Source organism: Rhinatrema bivittatum, chromosome 2, assembly GCF_901001135.1.
Source record: "Rhinatrema bivittatum chromosome 2, aRhiBiv1.1, whole genome shotgun sequence".
Lineage (NCBI taxonomy): Eukaryota > Metazoa > Chordata > Amphibia > Gymnophiona > Rhinatrematidae > Rhinatrema > Rhinatrema bivittatum.
In genome coordinates this window covers 427,090,286-427,112,993 of record NC_042616.1, presented here as the reverse complement: position 1 = coordinate 427,112,993, position 22,708 = coordinate 427,090,286, and the positions used below count along the sequence as shown (strand labels likewise).

The following is a 22,708-nucleotide window of genomic DNA, read 5'->3' as shown; positions in this document are numbered from 1 at the left end:
GCCTTACTATATGTGAGGGTGCCCGACAAGTCTTGCTCTGTCTCCATCTGCTGGTGCGGAGTCACAACCCAGGTGTCTGGACTGATCCTGGTACGTACAGGGAAAGAGAGGTTAGGAAAAATTAAAGGAAAATTAGGTTCTTACCTTTGCTAATTTTCATTCCAGTAGTACCATGGATCAGTCCAGACAGCTGGCTTATGCCTCCCCTCCAGCAGATGGAGTCAGAGAGAAAACTGAAAGCACCCCCTAGATATACTGGTGTGCTACCTGCAATCCTTCAGTATATGTGATATCAAAGCAGAAATAAAGAATTGAGCACAGTCAAAACTGCCCCCAAGAAACTCCTTTGTATTAACTTCTTATTAACTAGGTGACCAGATCAAGTAGAAACATCCTTGAGAACAGATAAAACCAGACACAACAAATAGAACACCAAGAGTGTACAGTAACACACGATACACTGGAATAACTATAAAGGGAACCTTAAACATGTGGTAACCGTCACAATACCACTGAAATGGAAAACTCAGAGAATACGAGCGGACTCCCAGAACACCGTGGGCGGGCGTCTGGACTGATCCATGGTACTACTGGAATGAAAATTAGCAAAGGTAAGAACCTAATTTTCCTTTCCCAGTACGTACCAGGATCAGTCCAGACAGCTGGGATGTACCCGAGCCGCCTTAACTGGGGTGGGACCCTGAGAGTCCCGCTCGAATCACACTGCTCCCAAAGGACTCTGCAGGAGGTCCCCGGACATCCAGACGATAATGCCTGGAAAAAGTATGCCAGGATTTCCATGTGGCTGCCCTGCATATCTCTTGGCAAGAAACCAAGTGATTCTCTGCCCATGAAGTTGCTTGAGCACGCAGAGAATGAGCCTTAAGCCCAGCAGGAACAGGCTTACCACATCCAACATACGTGGACGCAATAGCACCCTTTAACCAGCGTGCAATCGTAGCTTTGGACGCTTGAAGACCCTTCCTGGGTCCATTCCACAACACGAAAAGGTGATCTGACTTTCTAAAGTCATTCGTAACCTCCAAATAGCGTAAGAGAATCCGACGGACATCCAGACGCCTCAAGTCCCGACCCTGAGAAGACTGTAGGTCCTCGTCCGAAAAGGAAGGTAACTCCACCGTTTGGTTGACATGAAACGCGGAGACCACCTTAGGTAGGAAGGAAGGGACAGTTCGTAGGGAAACTCCTGACGCCGAAATGTGCAAAAACGGTTCCCTGCAAGAGAGAGCCTGCAGCTCCGACAACCGACGAGCCGAGGAAATGGCCACAAGGAAAACAGTCTTGAGGGTGAGATCCTTCAAAGAAGCCGCCTTAAGAGGTTCAAACGGAGCCGCACACAATCCACGGAGTACCAAGTTCAAGTTCCAAGACGGACAGGGAAGCCTGACGGGAGGACGCAAGTTTCTAACCCCTCGCAAGAAACGAGCCACATCTGGATGACTCGCAAGGGAAGAGCCTTTAACCTTACCCCTCAAGCAACCCAAGGCCGCCACCTGAACCCGAAGCGAATTATACGCCAACCCCTTTTTCAAGCCATCCTGTAAGAACATAAGGATATCCGCCACTGACGAACGTCTGGCCGAAGTACCTGCCTTGTCGCACCAATCATGGAAAACCTTCCAAACCCTCGCGTAAGCGAGCGTAGTGGAAGAACAACGCGCCCGAAGGAGAGTAGACACTACTGCGTCTGAATAACCTCTCTTCTTCAACCGGTTCCTCTCATAAGCCAAGCCGCCAGACAAAAACGATCCGCCAGATCGAAAAATACTGGACCCTGACGAAGGAGATTGGGAAGATGACCGAGACGCAGTGGGCCGTCGACTGCCAAGTTGACCAGATCCGCGAACCACGGGCGCCGCGGCCATTCCGGAGCCACGAGAATCACCGGACCGTGATGGGACTCTATGCGTCTTAGCACTTTCCCTACCAGAGGCCACGGAGGGAACACATAAAGAAGAATGTGACGAGGCCACGGAAGGGCTAGCGCGTCCACCCCTTCTGACGCGTGCTCTCTCCTCCGACTGAAGAAGCGCACCGCCTTTGCATTTTGACGGGTCGCCATGAGGTCCAAGCGCGGAGTCCCCCAACGCCGCGCGATGAGAGCCATCGCCTCCGACGAGATCTCCCATTCTCCTGGATCTAGGTGCTGCCGGCTGAGGTAATCCGCCTGAACGTTGTCCACGCCGGCAATGTGGGTGGCCGCGAGACGCTGTATGTGCCTTTCCGCCCAGGACATCAACAGCGCAGCCTCGGTCGCTACCGCTTGGCTTTTTGTGCCTCCTTGTCGATTTATGTACGCCACTGTGGTCGCATTGTCCGACAGAACTCTTACTGCTCGTCCGCGTACCAGTGGAAGGAGACAACGCAAGGCCAGGCGGACCGCTCTGGTCTCCAATCGGTTGATGGACCAAGTCACTTGGAGTGCCGACCAGTTGCCCTGGACTGCACGGGACTGGCAGACCGCACCCCAGCCCGACAGGCTGGCATCCGTCGTCACCACCAACCAAGACGGGGGTTCGAGGTCCACCCCCTGTAGGAGATTGGCTGGGGTCAACCACCAAGAGAGACTGGAGCGAGCCGGCTCCAGCAAAGGCAATTCCATCCCGTACTCCTCCGAGCGGGGATCCCAGCGAGATAGAAGTGCTCTTTGTAACGGACGCATATGCGCAAAAGCCCATTGTACCATTTCCATAGTAGACACCATATGACCAATGACTTGTAAATAATCCCAAACCGTGGGAATCTCGAGCTCTAACAGGCGCTGTACCTGAGTCATGAGATTGAGCATGCGTTGCTGCGGAAGAAAAACCTTGCCCACCAAGGTGTCGAACCGAGCTCCCAGGAACTCCAGCTGTTGGGTCGGTTCGAGTCTGCTCTTCGCGAAGTTGACTACCCAACCCAAACTCTGCAGCTGGTGCACCACTAAGGAGACCGCCCGGTTGCATGCCGCGTGCGACTTTGCTCGAATGAGCCAATCGTCGAGATAGGGATGCACAAGGACGCCTTGCCGGCGGAGGGAAGCCGCTACCACCACGAGGACTTTGGTGAACACCCTCGGCGCAGTGGCCAACCCGAAGGGGAGGGCGCAAAACTGGTAGTGGTCTCCCATCACCATGAACCTCAAGTACCTCTGATGCCGTTCTCTTATTCCGATGTGCAGATAGGCCTCTGTCAGGTCCAAAGAAGCCAAGAATTCTCCCTTGTGGATGGCCGCAATAACAGACCGGAGGGTCTCCATCCGGAAGCGGGGCACACGCAACGCCTTGTTTACTCCTTTGAGATCCAGAATGGGTCGGAAGGTGCCCTCCTTCTTGGGCACCAGGAAGTATATGGAATACCGACCCGTCCTGAGCTGGTCCCGCGGAACCGGAACCACCGCCCCCAGAGCCTGTAGATGGGCGACCATTTGGGCTATAGCTACCTGTTTTTCTACTGGGCCGCACGGCGATATCAGGAAGAGATCCCGGAGGGGACGTACAAAATCCAACTCGTAGCCGTACCGAACCACGTCGAGGACCCATTGATCCGAAGTAATTTTGGCCCACTCCTACCAGAACCGGGACAGCCGACCTCCGATAACGGGCACGGAGGAGTGGGCCCGCGCACCTTCATGGTGCGGGCTTGATGGCAGGAAAGCCTTGGGAAGAGCCCCCGCGTATAGGCCTCCTGCCGCGAAAGGAAGAAGAAGACCAGGCCTGGGATCTTGTCGCCTGCTGCCGCTGGGGAAGGGAGCCCCCTCTTCCCCCACGGAAACGCCGTTGCCCCCGAAAACGAGCCCTAACGTTACCAAACGACCGAGGTTGCCGAGGCTTATCCTCAGGCAACTTGTAAACCTTGTTGTCACCCAGGTCCTTAATGAGCTGGTCCAGCTCCTCGCCAAACAGCAACTTGCCCTTAAAGGGGAAGGAACCTAACCTTGCCTTGGAGTTGGCATCCGCCGACCAACGACAGAGCCAGAGCAACCTCCTGGCTGAGTCCGCCGAGGACATAATGCGAGCCGATGTGCGCAACAAGTCATACAAGGCATCCGCTGTATAAGCGACCGCCGCTTCAACACAATTCGCCTGCTCGGCCTCGCCCGGAGGGAGCTCCTGCATGGTCAGCAGCTGCTGAACCCAGCGGAGGTTGGCCCTCTGCACAAGGCTGCTGCAAGCCGCCGCTCGGACCCCCAGTGCCGCCACGTCAAAAATGCGCTTTAATAAAACCTCAAGCTTGCGGTCTTGGAGGTCCTTCAACGCTATACCCCCAGTCACGGGGATAGTCGTATGCTTAACCACAGCCGTGACAGCCGAATCTACCGCTGGTGTCTTCAGAAGTTCCAATGAATCCTTAGGTAAGGGATATAGCCTTTCCATGGCTCGATTCACCCGCAGGGAAGCCTCTGGGAGCTCCCATTCCTTTGAAACGATCTGTAAGACCTTGTGGTGAAAAGGAAAGGTCTGCGGGGGAGCTCTAATCCCTGCCATCGCGATATCCCCTGTAGACGTGTCCGCCTCCTGAGGCGGAGTCGTTAACTCTAGCTCCTGTAACACGTGGAGAATAAGGGAGCTTAATTCCTCCTTTCCAAACAATCGTAGCACCTGGGGGTCATCCCCTTGTACAGCCCCCTGATCATCCGTCGCCAGCAAGTCCGGAGCCCCCGGGGACTCCGGAGCGGCTCCTGTGTCTCCCAGGTCCTCAGTTTCCCTCCCCCGCGGACGGGAACCCTGGACCCCGGAGGACCCCGCGCCCGGCGGGCTCCCTCGGGGCAAGGAAGTGGTCCTGGGGACCTTCGGGGGAGCGGGAACCTCTGCCTCCCAGCCGGACTCTGCCTGCAAAAAGGCTTTGTGCATTAAAAGCACAAAATCCGAAGAAAAAGGTATTGACCTCTTTAAATTCTTCTTCAGGCCATCCGATGGGGGGGGGGGCCGCGAGGAGACCCCAAATCGGGCTGGGAGCGCGGGCTCAGTGGCTCGGGAGAGGGAGGAGGGGAGGTTTCCTCCTCCGACGCTGAAAATGCAGCCTGCCGCGTGTTCAAAATGGCCACCGCACTCCTCCCCGATGGAGGAGGGGCCGGAGAACGGCTGCCTGAAATGCTGCCGTGCCGGGCTGCAGAGGACAGAGGAGAGCCGCTGCGGGCAGCGCTCGGCCCCCCCGAGGGTCCCTCGCCCCCGGGAATACATCGGGGGCAGAGACCCCCGCGGGAGAGTCGCGCCCCCGCCTCCCCACAGGTCAGGCAGACCGAAGATCGCGGCATCAGGCCAGGAAGCGGAGCAGCAACGGGAAAAAAAAAAAAATGGCGCCAAAAAGACCCCCTGAGAAGAACTCCACAACCAACACGCGCCGGGTGAGCTAGCCACCCCCTCCGGGGTCCGAAACAGGCACTGGCAGGCCGGGGTCAAAGAAAAGGAGCGCACTGCCTGTCCCCAACAGGGCTTAAATGGCTCTGGATTAAACTTTTTTTTTTTTTTTTTTTGAAACCCCCTTCAGGCCAAGTAACCTGGAATTGGGGGGGGAGGGTGACCGGCCCACCGGTAAGCTCTCCCCCGGCCTGTGGACACACTAACCCGGGAAGAACAGGAGGGTAAAACCCTCCTAGCCTGCCTCACTCTGCCGCTAGCCTCGCAGCGCAAGACACTCAAACAGACACTAACGCAGACCGATAGTTAGACAGAGGAGAGAAAAGGAAGCATCGACAGATCTAGTCCCCTGTCCTACCTCACTGTTTTGTTTTGGTTTTTTTTTTTTTTTTTTTTTTTACTTTCCCAGTACCGAGTAACACGGACCGGACCAGGACCGCAGGGTTATGCCTCTCAATCTGCTGGAGTCAGAGAATATACTGAAGGATTGCAGGTAGCACACCAGTATATCTAGGGGGTGCTTTCAGTTTTCTCTCTGACTCCATCTGCTGGAGGGGAGGCATAACCCAGCTGTCTGGACTGATCCTGGTACGTACTGGGAATAGAGTATTTCCTGAGGAAAGGAGATACAACATCTACCTGAAAAGGATAGAAAGTTGAATGCGTAGAACTACTCAGTGGCAGAGGAACGGAGTCAGGTGAGTATGGAAAGAGTGCATAACTCACGGACCCTGCTGGCAGGAATGACATTAAGAGGGAAAGAAGTTCCCTTGCCAAACTGTGGAAGAGAGGAATGGAAAGGCTCAAACGTAGAATGTATGAGACTTATAAGGAGAATATATATGTTCATTCCGTGATTAGAGAAATAGAGGCGGCTTGATCAGTGGATAATCCATGGTAAGCCGACTCAGAGAGGATTACCGAAAACGGGAACCCAACTCCCAAAACGATACACCTCCTAAGAGAAAGGTGTATCTATGTGGAGGATGTCTGGAGAACAGAATCCGAGGGAGTAAGAAAAAATGGTGGAAAAGTAAAAGGGGTAATACCTCTTTTTTTTTTTTTTTTTTTAGCGTCAGGAGGTAAAGCCTGCCATATTAAACGGCAAGATTTATGTTTAGAAGGTTTTGTGACGCTACCAGAACCTAAGAACATCAGTAAGTCTATGATTTGGGACTGACTGGTGAGGGAATAAAAGGTTACTGATATGATGGATTGAGAAGTATGGGAAGCATACTGATCTCAGTCAGGGAGTGGGGAAAAGAATACTGAACCCCATCCCAGTTCAACATTAGAAGAATGCTGGCTACGAGAGGCAGCAGAAGAGATATATTGAAGAGGCCTTTGATGGAAGAAAAGGCATCTAAGGGAACGCATAGGAAACATGTGTAGGGAGCAGAACCTGTGCATCGTATGGAATGATGCAGACGCAGAGGAAAGTTTAGTTAAACTCAGCGTTAAAAGATTTGCCCTGTACACATGTAATTGAGACCATTCGAGAGGATAGAACCTACGTGGAGAAGGTCAGATAGAGCGTTCATTAAATCTCTTAGATATGTGGCCCAAGGACGCATGAAGTGAACAAGGGCCAAGGGTAGAGCTGCGCAGCTGTCTAGCAGAGCAGCTAAGAGGTTGTGCGTGCTTATGAGTTGGAAAGCACATTGTCCCTATGCTGTCTGTCTGTATGCACAAAGAATTGTTGCAAAAGCAGTATTGGAAGGCATAAGGGCATAACTCATGGGTGCAACGTCCAGGAAGTTTATGAGAAACTATGCTGGAGTGCAATAGATGCATAATGGGTTGACAGCTTTCAGGAGAAACTTTATAACCCTAAGGAATTGCGAGCATGAGTCGAAGGAGACTAGGTCCTAGTTCGAACTGGGATAAGAATCAGGGACGAAAGCAATGAAACCACTTAGGTCCATTGAGTATAGAATGTCACTGAATATAACCCATAGCAGTTTTGAATTATGAGAAAAATGCATAGTGGGAAGAAACCCCATAGCCCAACCATGAAAAGTTGAAAGGTTGAGGTTATGGAAAATATGCGCAGGGACATATAACAATGTATCAGAATGTCTGTGCGCATGCTGGACAAGAGGGTCTTAAGACTGTGGTGTCCAGAAGTGTTACAGAAGGGATTTATGGCAGTGACAGTAATCCCAGTTAGTAAATGTATAGTGAGTCCTGAAAAAAGTGAGAGCTCCTTGCATGTACTGAAAGGAAAGTGAATGATGTTACACTCCGCAGAGAAAACAGCATTCACCAACAGTGATGCAAGAGACAGTTCACTTACCGAAGCTGGTGCCGGCGGCAGAGCTTGGGGTTGTAATGTTGACTCACCATAAAGCACATAGAAACATTAAAATAATGTACTTACTGCAGTATGGAGTGATGGTAACCAAAGATACCATTGTACCTGTGACGTCTAAAGAAAGTTGGATTTTCTTAGGTCCAGGATGTGCGGAGAGTAACTATTTTCTGTTAGAAGAAAGAATAGTGCAATTAAAACTCCCCAACCCCCCTCCCTTCTCCCCTCTGCACTTCGTAGCGCCTGGGGGAGTGTACCGGGACTTTGGTACAAGGTGGGGTGGCCGCTCTGATATCTGACCAGATGGGAGACCAGGAGGTGTCCCAATGGAGGATATCATGTAGGCTCCTGCAGGTGTGTGAGCGGTAAGTGGTACCCGCATTTCTGTATGCTGTACAAGGAGACACTGAGACCTGTGGCCAGGCCTCAAGGTGGACTTGTACATGGGGCAATGGTTGCTGAATCTCATGTTTAGCAGATCAGCCAATGCAGCTGGACCTTGGTTGGGAGGGAACCAAGAGTCAGAGCATTGGTCGGCACAGGGACTTGTTACTGACAAGAGAAGAAGCCCTGCTGCAATCCCAAGAAGATAGAGGGGTTCTCCTGATATTGTGGCTAACATAGCTAACATAGTGATATGTGACACTAATACAGTTCTAAAAGGCACATGACCCAGAACTTTTCGAACCACGGTCCGAATGGGAGAACACAACTCTATGGGAATGCCGCCGAAGCGGGTACTTACCATCCGACGTGGATCGCCGCAAGACGAGCCGGTGAAGATTGTTGACCCCGACGGTCTCCGGAGTCCTCGAGGGTAAGGCCGGGGACGTAAACGTCCATCTCGCTCTGAAACCCGGTATGGTGGCACAGGTACAGAGGAGACAGGCCAGGCGTGAGTGGCGTTTAGACTGCTAAGTGTAACAGATGGCCATAGTCCCACACCACTTGACGGTGGGGCACGCCAGGAACAGAGGAGCCCTAACGGAACTCATGTTCCCTTCCCTCGTCACAGCGGCTCGATGTGTCGTGACGCCAATGCAGAAGCTGTCGGACCTGGATCCGGAAGTTCTGGATCACCAAGGACTGCCAAAACTGTAGGAACAGTGCTGATGGCAGTGGTGATGTCGCTCTGCCCGAGCGTTGTCCAGCCTGGAGAAGGATGGCACCGATGTGCTGGATGGTGTCAGCGGCGGACGATCACGATGTCGGCGATGATGGGTGCCACGGTGCTCGGCCCGGTCTTTCCCCAGCGCCGAGATGGAAGCCCTCGTCGTCCTGGAAGGCGATCGATGACGAACTGTCAGCACGCCTGCTCTGCTCCTGACACAATGGAGTGTCTTAAGCTAATACGGGGCTTAAAAAAGAACTCAAAGCGTGGAGCAATGTGAGGAGGCGAGGGTATTATGTGGCGGTGCTATGTCGGTATTGACGATATTGAAGGCAACCTAAGGGGCTTCGAGGATATCATCAAAATGGGTATGAAAAATCGTCGATGACTGGCCAGGAGAATGATGACAGTGACGGGCACTGACAGCAGTGGCATAGGTATCTTTGAAACGATGTGGAATCGAATAATCGAAAAACATTGCCGTTATTGAAAAAGATACCGGCATCGACTGAGTCGAAGTCGAATCAATAGGGCGTCAAGGACACCGAAGGAAAACGGAGGTGTCGAGGGCATCGATGCATGGAGGCGGGCATTTATGCCGTTTGTGGCATGGCCACGGGCATCAACTATAGGGCCACAGACGTTGACGGTATCGATTTGGACAGACTCAGATTTCCAAGTGTACATGGCATTGGTGCCCCAGACACGTGTGTCGGTGGCATCGATATGGACACGTATGGAATCGATGGCATGGATCTCCCAGTCGATGAATTCCATCCCGGCATCAACGCCAGTCCTGGAATCGGCATGGGCATCGATGCCAGCCATAAGGCTGGCATTGGCATCAACGCCCATGCACGGAATCGAGCCGGCATGGATACCCACCGATGGGACCCACCTGGGCATCGAATTTCACAGATGGGAGCAGCCTGGCATCGACTGCCCTCGATGGATGCATTCTAACATAGATGCCCATGGATGAAACACCTGGGCATCGGTGTCCATCGATGCAAAAGGACCCGGCACCGATGCCATCGACGGACGGCCATCCGGCACCAATGCCATCGGACAAGCCATCCGGCACCGATGTCCATCGATGGGGACCATCCGGCACCGATGTCCACCGATGGGGACCATCCGGCATCGATGCCCACCGACGAATCGATGTGGCACCGATGCCCACCGATGGAAAAGGGCTGGACATCGGTGGGGAGGATGGGGCATCGATGGCATCCCCAAAAGGGGGGGTGGCATCGATGAAGTGACCCTGGGATCGTTAAAAAGTGTCTCGGGCAGCGGTGGCGGCGACCCGAGTATGCATGGCAGTGACTAACAGCGTGTGCGTCAATGGCATGCATCCGGGTAGGGACGGCACCGAGGAAGCCCAAGGAAAAAAAACAGTGCGTAGGAGGAAAAAGCCTGGTAGCACTGAAAAGCAAAAAACATGGATAAAGGCATCAGGGCACCGTGGGGGGAGGGGCGCTGATGACATATAAAAGCCCAGGGCGGTTTAGGAGGGTCCCGGTGTAGCGATAGGGTATCGACTGCGTGAGGGTACCAGGGAACGAAGGACTTGAAGCTACAGAGGTCCTAAAGTTAAGGAAAAAATCCCTACCCCACTAGCATAAGCAAGCAGAGTGTCACAGAGATACTCGCAAGCTGTTTAAAGCTAACTGAAAAATGGGGGAAGGGAAGGCTTCAGTCAGTTAACAGCCTTAAGATAGTGACAGAAACCGACCGAAAAATAAGAATTAGTACTCACCGATCGTCGTAAAAACGTACGCGGAGGGAGACCTGTGCAGGGAAAAGTGTTTTTTGAAGTGAAAAGTTAAGTGTTTCCATGAGGTAATTAGTTAAAAAATCCTCACAGAGCTCCAACCGCTATGCTGACTGCAGAGCGGAAAAAAGAAGACTGAGGGAGACACCTGTGGCTCACAGGGATAATTGCAGGCTGGGCATGCTCAGTGCACCCAGTGTGCCAGTGTCAGTCAAAGCTTGTTGAAACTTTGACAGAAAAGTTTTCCGTACAGGGCTCCATCCTCGATGTCACCCATTTGTGAGGACTACCATCCTGCTTGTCCTGTGAGAAAAAGGCATATCCTCTTATCTAATTCCATCAGCTGGGGAGTGGAGTAAAGTCCACCTGTCTGGACTGGTCTAGCAGGATAAGAAAGCCACATTTTAAGCCTTGTGCCTCATTAGACTTTCAATTTTGTTTACCTCACCAAATCAGTCAGTAGAGAAAAATCCAATGATAAAAATGCAAAAAAAAAAAAAAAAAAAAAGAGGGGAATTAAAACAGCAGCAGAGGGAGGAGAAGCGTGTGCTTTGCTGAAGCCAAAACAAATGATTGGCCACTGTTGGAAACAGGATGCTGGGCTTGATGGACCCTTGGTCTGACCCAGTATGGCATTTTCTTATGTTCTTAATGAGGCAGTATTGTTAAATGAACTCTTTATGGAAAATGCACATGACAGGAAGAGTGGTGAACTGGTACAGCATGACTAGATCATTTAACTTCACAGAGAAGGACAGGCAAGAGCAAGGCTGCCTTACCATCTTTTATTTTGTCATCTTCAGGGAACGGCCCATCAGGCTGGACATCAGCAGCAATCAGCACAGTCCTAGAGTCCTCCAGTACCTGACAACAACCACAGGAATCAGACAGGTAGCTTCAATGCAGGAAAAGCGAGAAGGAGAAGAGACCGAGAGGAATGTGGGATAAAGGAAAAGGGTGGGAGAGAACAGAAAAGTTCAAGAGAGAGGTGGGGAGGAGTGGGTGGAACGTTAGAAAAGAACTGGAAGGTAGGAAAATTCAGAGACAAGCGACAGAGGAGATGAGGGCTGAAAGGAAATTACACAGTTGGTCAGGAAGAAAGAAAATAGAGTGAGGAGATATGAAAAGGGTGAGTGTGAATGCGCTTGAGGGTTAAGATCATTATAAACCAGCAAAAAGAGATGGATCAAACTGTCTTTCTGGTTCTGCTTATCTTAAATTATCAGTCCTCCTTGTCAGCCCCCTTTCAAAAAGACTATTGAAAATCCAAGTCATGAACCATCATCCTGTGGAGGCTTCTAACAAGCTTAAAAACAAGTCTTTACCTCCTTATCAGCTGCAGAACCCAGATGACAAAGGGATGCATGAGAAACAGGCAACAGGCCTCCCAGCAAAGGGCCTCTGCAATGTGAAATTCGTGAGATCAGACTCAAGGATTTATAACCCTGTAGGAAGCAACTATATCTGACCACTGCAAGGAAGGCAGTAAGCTGAAGGCCAAGCAAATCAAACCACCAGCAAGTTCTATTATGTCCAGGTAATGTATGACAGAGGTAGTTTTAATGCTATTCTGTTGGCGATAGCTTTGATGGATTTTCTTCTATCATTTTAATAATGGTATTCATTACCTAAAGAAGGGCAGTCACCATGAATGGTGCTAACCAAAATGAATCAAAAACAGTTGTAATTTTGAGTAGAGAGAGAGGTTATTCAACTTGCTTATGGTCGTGTAGCATAAGGAGTAGGTAGGTCTTGGGCTTGAAATGTTTATATTATTAAAGTTGTGTGTTCTACCCATGAAGCTATTTTGCCAGACCTCATCGGATTTTCAAATTCTGTCGTGTAGCAGTGCTTTCAACCAGGACCCTGCTTTTGAGTCAAGCAACAGAGTTCAGTGTCAGGAAAGGAGATGAGATATTTGAGCCTACTAACATCTAAAAGCATGCCTTCAAAGGGCTTTCAAAACTCTCCTGGAGCCTTTGGGCAATTTTGGTAGAAATCTACCAGTTTCCTAAAAGAAACTCAGACGTATTAATGGACTCTATGGTGCTCAAATGCTAAAACTGTGTAAAACGTGCCAGTGACCAAGATCAGCACTGACTTTAGCTCTGTAAATGTTTTCTGCTCTCTTAGAAGTTCCCCATAGTACTTGACCTCTACATGGAAGGAAAAAAGGAGAAAAAAAAATTACAGGGGAAATTAGAGGTCTAGCAAGATGGATTTCTGATGAGAAACTCAAGAGAAGGAGAAAAGTGATAAGCTTTGTAGGGAAGAATAAAGAGAAAAAAAAAAAACGTATGTTACTAAAACAAGGAAGGTTCATATCACGGGTCTGATCAAAAACGGCAGCCTCACCAGTCAAAGCGTGACTTCTATCCATCAGCACTCAGGGCTATATGACAATGCTGGATAACGCGTGCTCCCTCTCCGTCCCAATGCGTCCATGTCACTTCTTTCCATTACCCATAAGATTTACCTATGCTAACAGCTATGTGCACACAGGGCGATGGGTGATGATTCATCTCACCTTGAAGAGCCCTTTCAGCATGATGTCGATGATTTTATACTGCTGGTTCACATCATTCAGCTCAATCAGGTTATTTAGGGCACTGATCTGGTCTTTGCGTTTCACTTCAAACAGCTTTTTATCTGTAGTCATGTCAAGGGCAAGTAGCATCTCCAAGGCTCAAGAGCCATTCAATGCACAATCAACCATTCTATAAAAGCTTGGCTACTTTTCATGCAGGGCAAGACAGATGCAGGAAATCTGAGAGCAGCCTGGGTGATGGCATTAAAAATTGGCCAATATCTAAAAACATAGGCAAAGCCAAGAGGAAAAAGGAGCACAGAAAAAAAAAAATAAAAAAAGCAAAAAACAAAACTGGCACATCATACTTACCACATTTATAATCGAAGATGTCAACAGCAACAAACCATGAGATTAGGTGTTAACAAAATAAAAAAAATTTACTATGTGAAGTGCAAGCATCAGTAGATCTTCACAACTTTGTTAGAGTTTGTGTCTCATGACTACAAGTAACAGGAACACTTATCATGCCACTAAATCTGTGCTGTTTCATAGTAGATGTGTTCAGGCTTTACCAAAACCAAGAGCACTCCAAGTGTGTCACTTAGGCAAGAAGAGGCATCTTCCAAACAGAGATCAGAAACTGAAAAAGACAAAGAAAGAGCACATCCAAACAAACCCAAAGCGAATACAAGAGGTCCATACTGAGCCAAACATTAAACAGTGACTTGACATCGACCCAGGCTGTAGCCGCATAGCATGATTAAACAATCAAATTAAAAGTGCATCCTATTTCCCATGATTTTAGGTAACATTCTTATATACCAGTGGAGACAAGTGATTTGGGGATTTTTTATTTATTTATTTTTTACACCAGTACTTTCATTTTCATATCAACAGAAAACAATATATAAAAAAATAAGATGACATCTATGGGCACCTATGATTAAATTTGAGGAGTACGGAGGTAAGACAGCGCCGTTACTAGCTGAACCCCCCATCTCCTGTTATGACAGCAGTTCCCTTCATTTATTATTGAACAGAACTCACTTGGGACTAGCAGCATTAGTTATTCACTTATTTATTTCAAATTTTAGTCTGCTATCTTACCAGGACCTGTTCCTGGCGGATTACAAACAGAATAATAGTTAATACAAAATATTAAACACACAAACTTAAGTCATACAACAATTAAAAGCATAACGGTTGCTGATTACTGTTGTAAAGAACGGCTTTCTTTGTGATGTAGCTGTTTTCAGCCCTTCTAGTTTCTTGGACCTTTCCTTTCTGTTTAAAGTGATCCAGGTATGTGCCCTGGAGTCACTTTAACCTTAACCAGCTTTATCATTTGAATACAGCCGGACAAGTGGCAACCATAAGAAACCCCAACACTGGGTGAGCTGTAGGTCTAATCCTCCACTTTACTGAAGGATTAGAACTAATGGACTCTAGCACCTTCTCCTTCGTCCCTAACGATCTCGGATGTTCCGGGCCTGTTGTCTTCAGAATCTTCCCCACCCCCCCAATTCTGAATTAATCTACGGTCTCCTGGCCCCTTCTGAAAGTCCACCCTCCCATTCGTGAGTCAGCCATGCCCCAGAACCCCCAGGTCACTGGGAGCATAGTAAGAACATTGCATGCCAGGCAGCATCCAGCACTGCTGTCAGATTTAAGCTACCAGATTCGCTATCAGAGCGCATCTGACAGCAACGCTAGATGCTTCCCGGAACAGTACAATCCAGCCCATGCTCCCAGCGGCTTAGGGGTTTTAGGGGGCGGCGGTGTGTTCCAGGTCACTTAGCAGGGGGGTGGAAAGGTAGGTTTTCAAGGCCACAGATTAATTTAGGAATTCAAGGGGTGGGGGGAGGGTGCTAGGGCCCACATTAGGTCTAATCTGCTTCAATGGCAGGGGAGAAAGACCGATACTTCACGCATATCCAGCATAGCTCTCTGCTTCAACGGCAGGGGGAATGAAGAAAAGTGGATCTATATACAGACAACAACCAACAAGGACTGAATTACATAGTTTGGGCAAACAAATAAGCATGGGTATAGCTGCTTATTGCAGCAGTTACTACCCCTAACTAATTAAGCTAGATATTTCACTTAGAAGCAGTTCCAACACTGTTCTCTACATTAATGGTGGGGGTGGAAGGGAAATATAACCAAAAAGTTACTAAGAGCCAAGAGAAACAGATAAGTAAGAGAAAAAAAAAAAGTGCGAAACTTGCTGGGCAGACTGGATGGGCCATTTGGTCTTCTTCTGCCGTCATTTCTATGTTTCTATATATATGTAATGCTTTAAAATGAGATGGGAATATTGGGGGGGGGGGGGGGGCGCCACACAGCGTCACTTTTTTTTTTGCGTTTCAAGCCCAAGACACACCTATATTAACAAAAATGTGTGCCACGTCAGCATTCACAGATCAGGAAGTGCAGACATGGAGAGAACTCGTTTGGCCAAAAGAAGAGCTAGATAAACATTGAAAGCCCCACCAGTCTCTTTCAAAAAATTTAAAACAAAGGGAGAGAAGAGCAGAGACACCCATGAACTTATCTGAATGGACTATCTCCTTGTATATATAAATGCTGAAGGAGGGAGAATTTGGTGTGGCTCTATTAATCATCTTATTTGCCATTTGTGACTGCCAGATTTCATCCACTGCACCGTTCCCAGTACTCAGTGAGTCACATCCAGTGCTCAGTGCACTCTCCTCCTGCCTCTCTCAGCTGGGGGATAAGAGAGTCTAGAAGGACTCAAAGGAGATGTTGAGGAAGGGTCGCCGCATCTCAAAAAAGATATAGTTGCGATGGAGAAGGTACAGAGAAGGGCAACCAAAATGATAAAGGGGATGGAACAGCTCCCCTATGAGGAAAGGCTGAAGAGGTTATGGCTGTTCAGCTTGGAGAAGAGACGGCTAAGGGGGGATATGATAGAGGTCTTTAAGATCATGAGAGGTCTTGAATGAGTAGATGTGACTCGGTTATTTACACTTTCAAATAATAGAAGGACTAGGGGGCATTCCATGAAGTTAGCAAGTAACACATTTAAGACTAATCTGAGAAAATTCTTTTTCACTCAACGCACAATAAAGCTCTGGAATTTGTTGCCAGAGAAGGTAGTTAGTGCAGTTAGTGTAGCTGGGTTCAAAAAAGGTTTGGATAAGTTCTTGGAGGAGCAGTCCATTAATGGCTATTAATCAATTATACTTAGGGAATAGCCACTGCTATTAAATTGCATCAGTAGCATGGGTTCTTCTTAGTGTCTGGGTAATTGCCAGGTTCTTGTGGCCTGGCTTTTGGCCTCTGTTGGAAACAGGATGCTGGGCTTGATGGACCCTTGGTCTGTCCCAGCATGGCAATTTCTTATGGGGAAGATGAGGAGAAGTGTGCAGCGAATGTGCTGCACAAAGCAGGGCTCAGCTCTTCATAACCTGCATCCTTCCCATTAATTACCACACTCATGATCTCAGGCTGTAGCTAGGAAGACGAGGCATGCACGATTACACATTTTCTCAGAAAGGAGCTACTTCTTATTTAAGAGATACCGCTGGTCTCTCTTCTTCCTGGGAGGTGCTGAGAGTAGAGCCCAGGTGCTGGCCTGGATCTGAGCATCAGGCAGTGGTGACTTTTCCATGGCACACCTGATCAGGTCTGAAGGCATCCTGATTGGGAAACACTGCTGTATATTATTTGAAAATATCCGGTTAAGATTATTATCCAGGGACATGTACCCAGATAACATGAACCCTACTCTGAGGCATATCCAGTCTTAGTCAAATAATGGATAAAATTAGTCAGCTAAGTAAACTCCATCCTTGAACTCTCTCAGAATGCCTATTTATCCGGATACATTTTATCCAGGTCAAGGTGTCAGATATTTGAACTCAAGGTTTATCTGGCTAACTCAAAACTTATCCAGACAAACCCATTTGAATACAGACCTCTTAAGTGCATTAATGTATGGTATTTGCAAATGATCTGGCATTTGGCTCAGAGCGTCAGTGCCATTTTGACTTTGGTGCCTCTGCAAGCAGAAGTGAAACTGGCTCCATCCTGCCAGCGAAGATAACATAGAACTTTTCAGGGAACTGAGATGGGGACCCAGAGAGCCTAAATCTTGTCTCGGGGAGGAGAAGTGAATGGGAAGCCTAGATGCTTGGGTACAGGGAAGTCAGAGATAAAGGATCAGTTCCCTACACTAAACAGCCCTTTCACTTCAGGATGCTTAACAAGTGGGAAACCAGATATGCAGAATGCAGCAGCTTTATGACTGCACCATTTATTAATCTTTTAAAATCTGTTTACAAACATGCACCAACACATACCAAAAAGGTATGGTGATCACAAAATCTTAGCCAGTTCAGCAACCGGAATCTATAAAAAAAACTTACAGAAAATAAAAATAAGCATAACAAAAAAACAGTACAGAAGAGGCTTGAAAAAGTAAAAAAAAAACATTAACATGTCCAACATTCATCCCCTAACTGTTCGTATTTATTAATCTATCATTTACTTGAATAGGCTAACCTTTTAATGACTGCTGTATGAGAAAATGCCTTCGCCAGAACAAAAGCTGAAGTCTGGTTTTCTCGTGAAAAGCAATGGTTAGCTAATAAGCAGGTTGTGAATACAAATAGAAATAAAAGTACAAATCAACACATACTTTAAAATATTGGTATGTGATTGCAGAAATCTGAATAGTAAGACTGGCGAGTTAGAATGTATGGCATTATACGAGGATATAGACATTATAGGTCGAGGTGGTAAAAGGAGGATTACCGGCGGGACACTGTGATACAAGGGCATAAATTATATCAACACAATAGGGCCGATCAGCTTGGTGGATGGGTGGTACTATACATAGACAGCATAGAATCAAACAGGATAAAAATACTGCAGGAGGCAAAATGCACTGCAGAATCCTTATGGATAGAAATTCCATGTGTGATAGGTATTCTACCGGCTGCCTGGCCAAGTTAAAAGACTGAAATGCTAGCAGAAATTTAAAAGGCAAAGAAATTTGGCAATACAATAATAATGGAATATTTTAATTCCCCTAGTACTGACCTGAATCAATGTCTCATCAGGATATGCTAGAGGGTAAGATTTTAGATGCCATAAATGATTGTTTCATGGAGCAGCTAGTCTTAGAACTGATGAGAGAGGCAGCTACGTCAGATCTAATCCTCAGTGGAACGCACGACCTGGTGCAAGGGATTACAGTGGTGGGCTGCTAATCAATAGCAATCATAATGCAATCAAATCTGACAACCATTGGAGGGAAGACATTAAATAAAACTACTGCAGTAGCATATAAAGTTTAAAAAGGGAGACTGATAAAATCAGGTAATAAGCTAGGGGGGGGGGGGGGGGAACCCTAAGAGAGCAGTTATAAAGGTTAAGATTTTCCATAACATATAAACATGGTCTAAACATTTAATGTTGGAAACAGATAAAATGTATCCCGTGCATTAAAAAAAGGTTGAAAGACCAAAACAACTGCCAGCATGATTTAATAGTGAGGTGAAAGAAGAGGTTAAAGCCAAAAAGGCCATTCTTAAAAAAATGGAAAGCCGACCAAAAACAAGTTTCTTATTTTAATTTGGTTCATTAGTTTAATATATCTTTTTATTTCATGATTATTTTATGTTTTTATCATTCATTTTGGTTGGTTGTTTTATGTTTTTACGTAATCTACTTTGAACTGTGAAACATGTGAAATGTAAATAAAATAGGCAAAAGCATAAGCAGTGTCAAGTAAAATGTAAGACAGTAGTAAGACAGGGAAGAAAAAATTTGAGAAGAAAACTGCCAGAGAGGCAAAAACTAATGATAACATTTTTTCAAGCACATTTGATGCAAAAAACCTATGAGGAAGTCAGTTGGGCCACTAGATCAGCGGTTCTCAACCGGTGTGTCGCAACACCCTAGTGTGTCGCCAAGCACCGGCTGCTGTGTCGCGTCCTCGGGGTCTCTCCCGCTGCTCTTTCTTCCCTGCTGCCGTTGCCGCTGGGCTAGCAACACGTTCAAGCCCAGTGGGAACGGCAGCAGTGCTAAAAAAAGCCGTGGCACTTGTGGATGGGCCTTTTCTTCTTCCCGCACCTGCTCCCCCACCCCCCCGTGACCCGGAACAGGAAGTGATACACGGAGCGGTGCGCGGGAAGAAGAAAGAGCCGTGCCGCGTGATAAATGAGCAGCGGCGGCTGCAGCATCGGCCCCCGAGCAATTGAAGCAGACGGTAATCGGGAAAGGAGTCAGCAGCATGAGCCTCCCGCGGCCGATGGGATTCTTCTTTCTTGGCTTGCGGGGGCTGGAGGAGGAGGCAGCTGCAGCTACCATTTGTGCTTCGGGGGGGGGGGGGGGGGGGGGGGGGGGGAAGAGGAAGTGAGTGAGAGAAAGAAGCAGCCAGCCAGCCAGTGTGATTGAGAGATGTGTGTGAGTGAGAGAAACTGGTCAGAGAGCTGATGTGTGTGTATATGTGAGAGACAATGAAAGTGACTGCTCAAGGAGATGACTGATGTGTATGTGAGAGTGTGAGACATCAGTCAGGGAGGTGACTGATGTGTGTGTGTGAGAGAGAAAAAGCATTGAAGTGAGAAATCTGGGTATGTGAGAAAGCATGGGCATAAGAAGCCTGCTTGGGGGGGGGGGGGGGGCGATGTGTGTGTGAAAGAAAGCATGGGAGTGAGAAGCCTGATTATGTGAGAGAGCATTGGAGTGGGAAGTCTGTGTGTGTGTGCATGCATGAGAGAGAGAGACTGGTTGGTAAGGTGACGCTGTGTGTGTGAGAGAGAAAGAGACTGGTGTGTGTGAATGTAAGAGAAAGAATGTGATTCAGGGAATGAGAAGCCTGTGCACGTGGAGAGCGAGCATGGAAATGAGAGAGAGACTGGTGTGTGTGTGTAACAGAGAGAAAGTGATTATGGGAATGAGAAGCCTGTGCATGTGAAGAGAGTGAGCATGGGAGTGAGAAATCTGGGTGTGTGAGAGACACAGCATGGGAGGGAGAAGCTTGGTTATGTGAGAGAGAGAGCATGGGAGTGGGAAGCCTGTGTGTGTGCGCATGCATGAGAGCGAGAGACTGGTTGGTAAGATGACGGTGTGTATGAGAGAAAGAGACTGGGGGGTGTGAATATGCGAGAAAGAATGTGATTCAGGAAATGAGAAGCCTGTGCAGTGGAGAGCGAGCATGGAAATGAGAGAGAGACTGGTGTGTGTGTGTATGCATGTGTGTGTAACAGAGAGAAAGTGATTATGGGAATGAGAAGCCTGTGCATGTGAAGAGAGTGAAGATGGGAGTGAGAACCTGGGTGTGTGTGAGACACAGCATGGGAGGGAGAAGCCTGTATATGTAAGACAGAACATGGAAGTGGGAAGCCTGTGTGTGTATGCATGAGAGAGATCAGGTGACTGGTGTGTGTGTGAGAAAAAGTGATTATGGGAATGAGAAGCCTGTGCATGTGGAGAGAACAAGCATGGGAGTGAGAGACTGGTGAGTGTGTGTGAGACAGAGAAAGTGATTATGAGAGTGAGAAGCCCGTATATGTAAGTAGAACACGGGAGTGGGAAGCCTGTGTGTGTGTGTATGGCATGAGAGAAACTGTTCAGGAAGGTGACTGGTGTGTGTGTCAAAGACTGTTTGGGAGATGATTGGTGTGTGAGAGACAGAAACTGGTCATGGGGGCATGACTGGTATGGTGTGTGTGTGTGAGAGACATGGGCCCTAAGGAAGAGGACCATGAGTATAGATCTTAGCCTCTACTGCTGCTTCTGCTGTGTGCTACGGCCTGCATGGAAGAGGAGTAGGAGAGCTGCTGGAGGGGGGTAAGTAAAAGTGGCTTTTTAAGTTTATTTTTCTTGATTGACTGCCATTTTAATTATTTATTATGTGATGTGTCTGCTTTTTTAAAAATATTTTATTGGTGTTTGGAGAATTTTTAATAGTTTTTATGAGTTTTTAATTGTTGGATGTTATTCTGTTCATAGCTGTTTAGAAACATTTATTCTGCTTATTAGTATAGTTTTACAATTATTTCTGTGTGGGGATCTATAGCTGCTTGCTAGCTCTGTTTTCCTAATAACCTAATAAGAGGTGTATTGGTTTTTAGGGCCTGATTTAATATTTATAGTGTTGTCATTTCATAGATAGGGTTGCTCCTGTTTGAGTGTATTCCATAATACAGGTGTAACTGTGTGCGGATTAGTTTATGTGCATTACTACAGATCCTGGGAGTATGTTAGGTCGGTTCTGTGTCTATTACCGAGATGAGATATTTTACTAGCATGTAAGAGTTTTATCAGTCTTATTTGTTGTGTTTTCTCAAGAGGATATGCATTGGTGGTAAACTGCTGTCTTTTCATAAGTAGGGCTATTGAGCCTGGAAGTAGAAGGAGTTTGAGTTGCTGTTACTGAGATGACACCAGAACCAGAATATCTTTTTTGTAGGGTGAATTGTATGGGGAATGTCATAATTCTGCTTTACATCCATTATTGTGGGTCGGGGGGGTTCCCGTGCATGCAAACTGTACTTTTACATCTAGCCCCATGACGATCATGGGTCAGTGTGTCACGCATGTGAGAACCATCTGTCAGGTGTGTCCCGACAGAAAAAAGGTTGAGAACCACTGCACTAGATGACTGAAGGGCAAAAGGGATGTTCGGGGAGAATAAGGAAATAGCAGGAAAATTGAATGAATTCTTTGTCTTGGTCTTTACAGGAGGAAGATGTTGGGAACATAACCCACACCCAAAACATTCTAAGCAATTAACACAAACCTCTGAAAAACTAAAGATGTAACATATCAAGCAAACTAAAACGTAACAAATCACCAGTACCAGATAGCATCCACCACTAAGTCCTGAAAGAACTTAAGCATGAAACTGCAAAATCTATTACTTCTTTAAAACAGCCACAAAGCCTGAAAACTGGCATCACATTGGTCATCCTCTGGTTTTTGAAAAGGGTTCCGAAGTGATACTGACTGGTGAGCCTGACACTGGTGTCAGACAAAATGGTAGAAGCTATTTTGAAACACAAAATCATTGGCCATGTAGATAGACATGGCTTAAAAGGGAAGAGCCAACATGGTTTTTAGCAAAGGCATGTCTTGGCTTACCAATCTTTTAGATTTTTTTGAAGATGTAAACAAACATATAGATAAATGTGAGTCAGTTGATTATAGCATATTTGGATTTTCACAAGCATTTGACATAGTCTCCCATGAGATACTCCTCAGAAAATTAAAGAGTCATGGGATAGGAGGCAGTGTCTTACTGTGGCTTGGTAACTGGTTAAAAGACTGGAAACAGAGAGTAGGAGTAAATGATGTTTTCCAAATGGAGAAATTGAATTAGTGGCATACCACAGGAATCAGTATTAGGACTTGTGCCGTTTACTTTTCCAGATCATTTATGAATGTTAAACTACAAGTGTTGTGATCTAAATTTGCAAATGACAAAAATTATTCAGTTTTAAAAAACTAGAACAGACTACAAAGAACTGCAGAAGGACCTTGGGAGACTAAGAGACTAGGTATCTGAATGGCAGATGAAATTTAATGTGAACAAGTGCAAAGTGATGCACATAGGGGAAAAAAAAATTCCAATTACAGGTGCACA

General features: G+C 47.3%; 1 protein-coding gene across 3 annotated transcripts in view; it reads right to left on the bottom strand.

Annotated features, from left to right (window-relative positions):
- Nucleotides 1-22,708, bottom strand: part of CCDC134 (coiled-coil domain containing 134) — a 96,544-nt gene that overhangs the window by 54,300 nt on the left and 19,536 nt on the right. For all 3 annotated transcript variants that reach the window (XM_029590268.1, XM_029590270.1, XM_029590269.1), the window contains exons 3-4: nt 13,087-13,208; nt 11,339-11,423 (exon numbers count right to left, since the gene is read on the bottom strand). In XM_029590268.1, the coding sequence (XP_029446128.1) occupies nt 11,339-11,423; nt 13,087-13,208 (207 nt within the window). The remainder of the gene's footprint in view (nt 1-11,338; nt 11,424-13,086; nt 13,209-22,708) is intronic.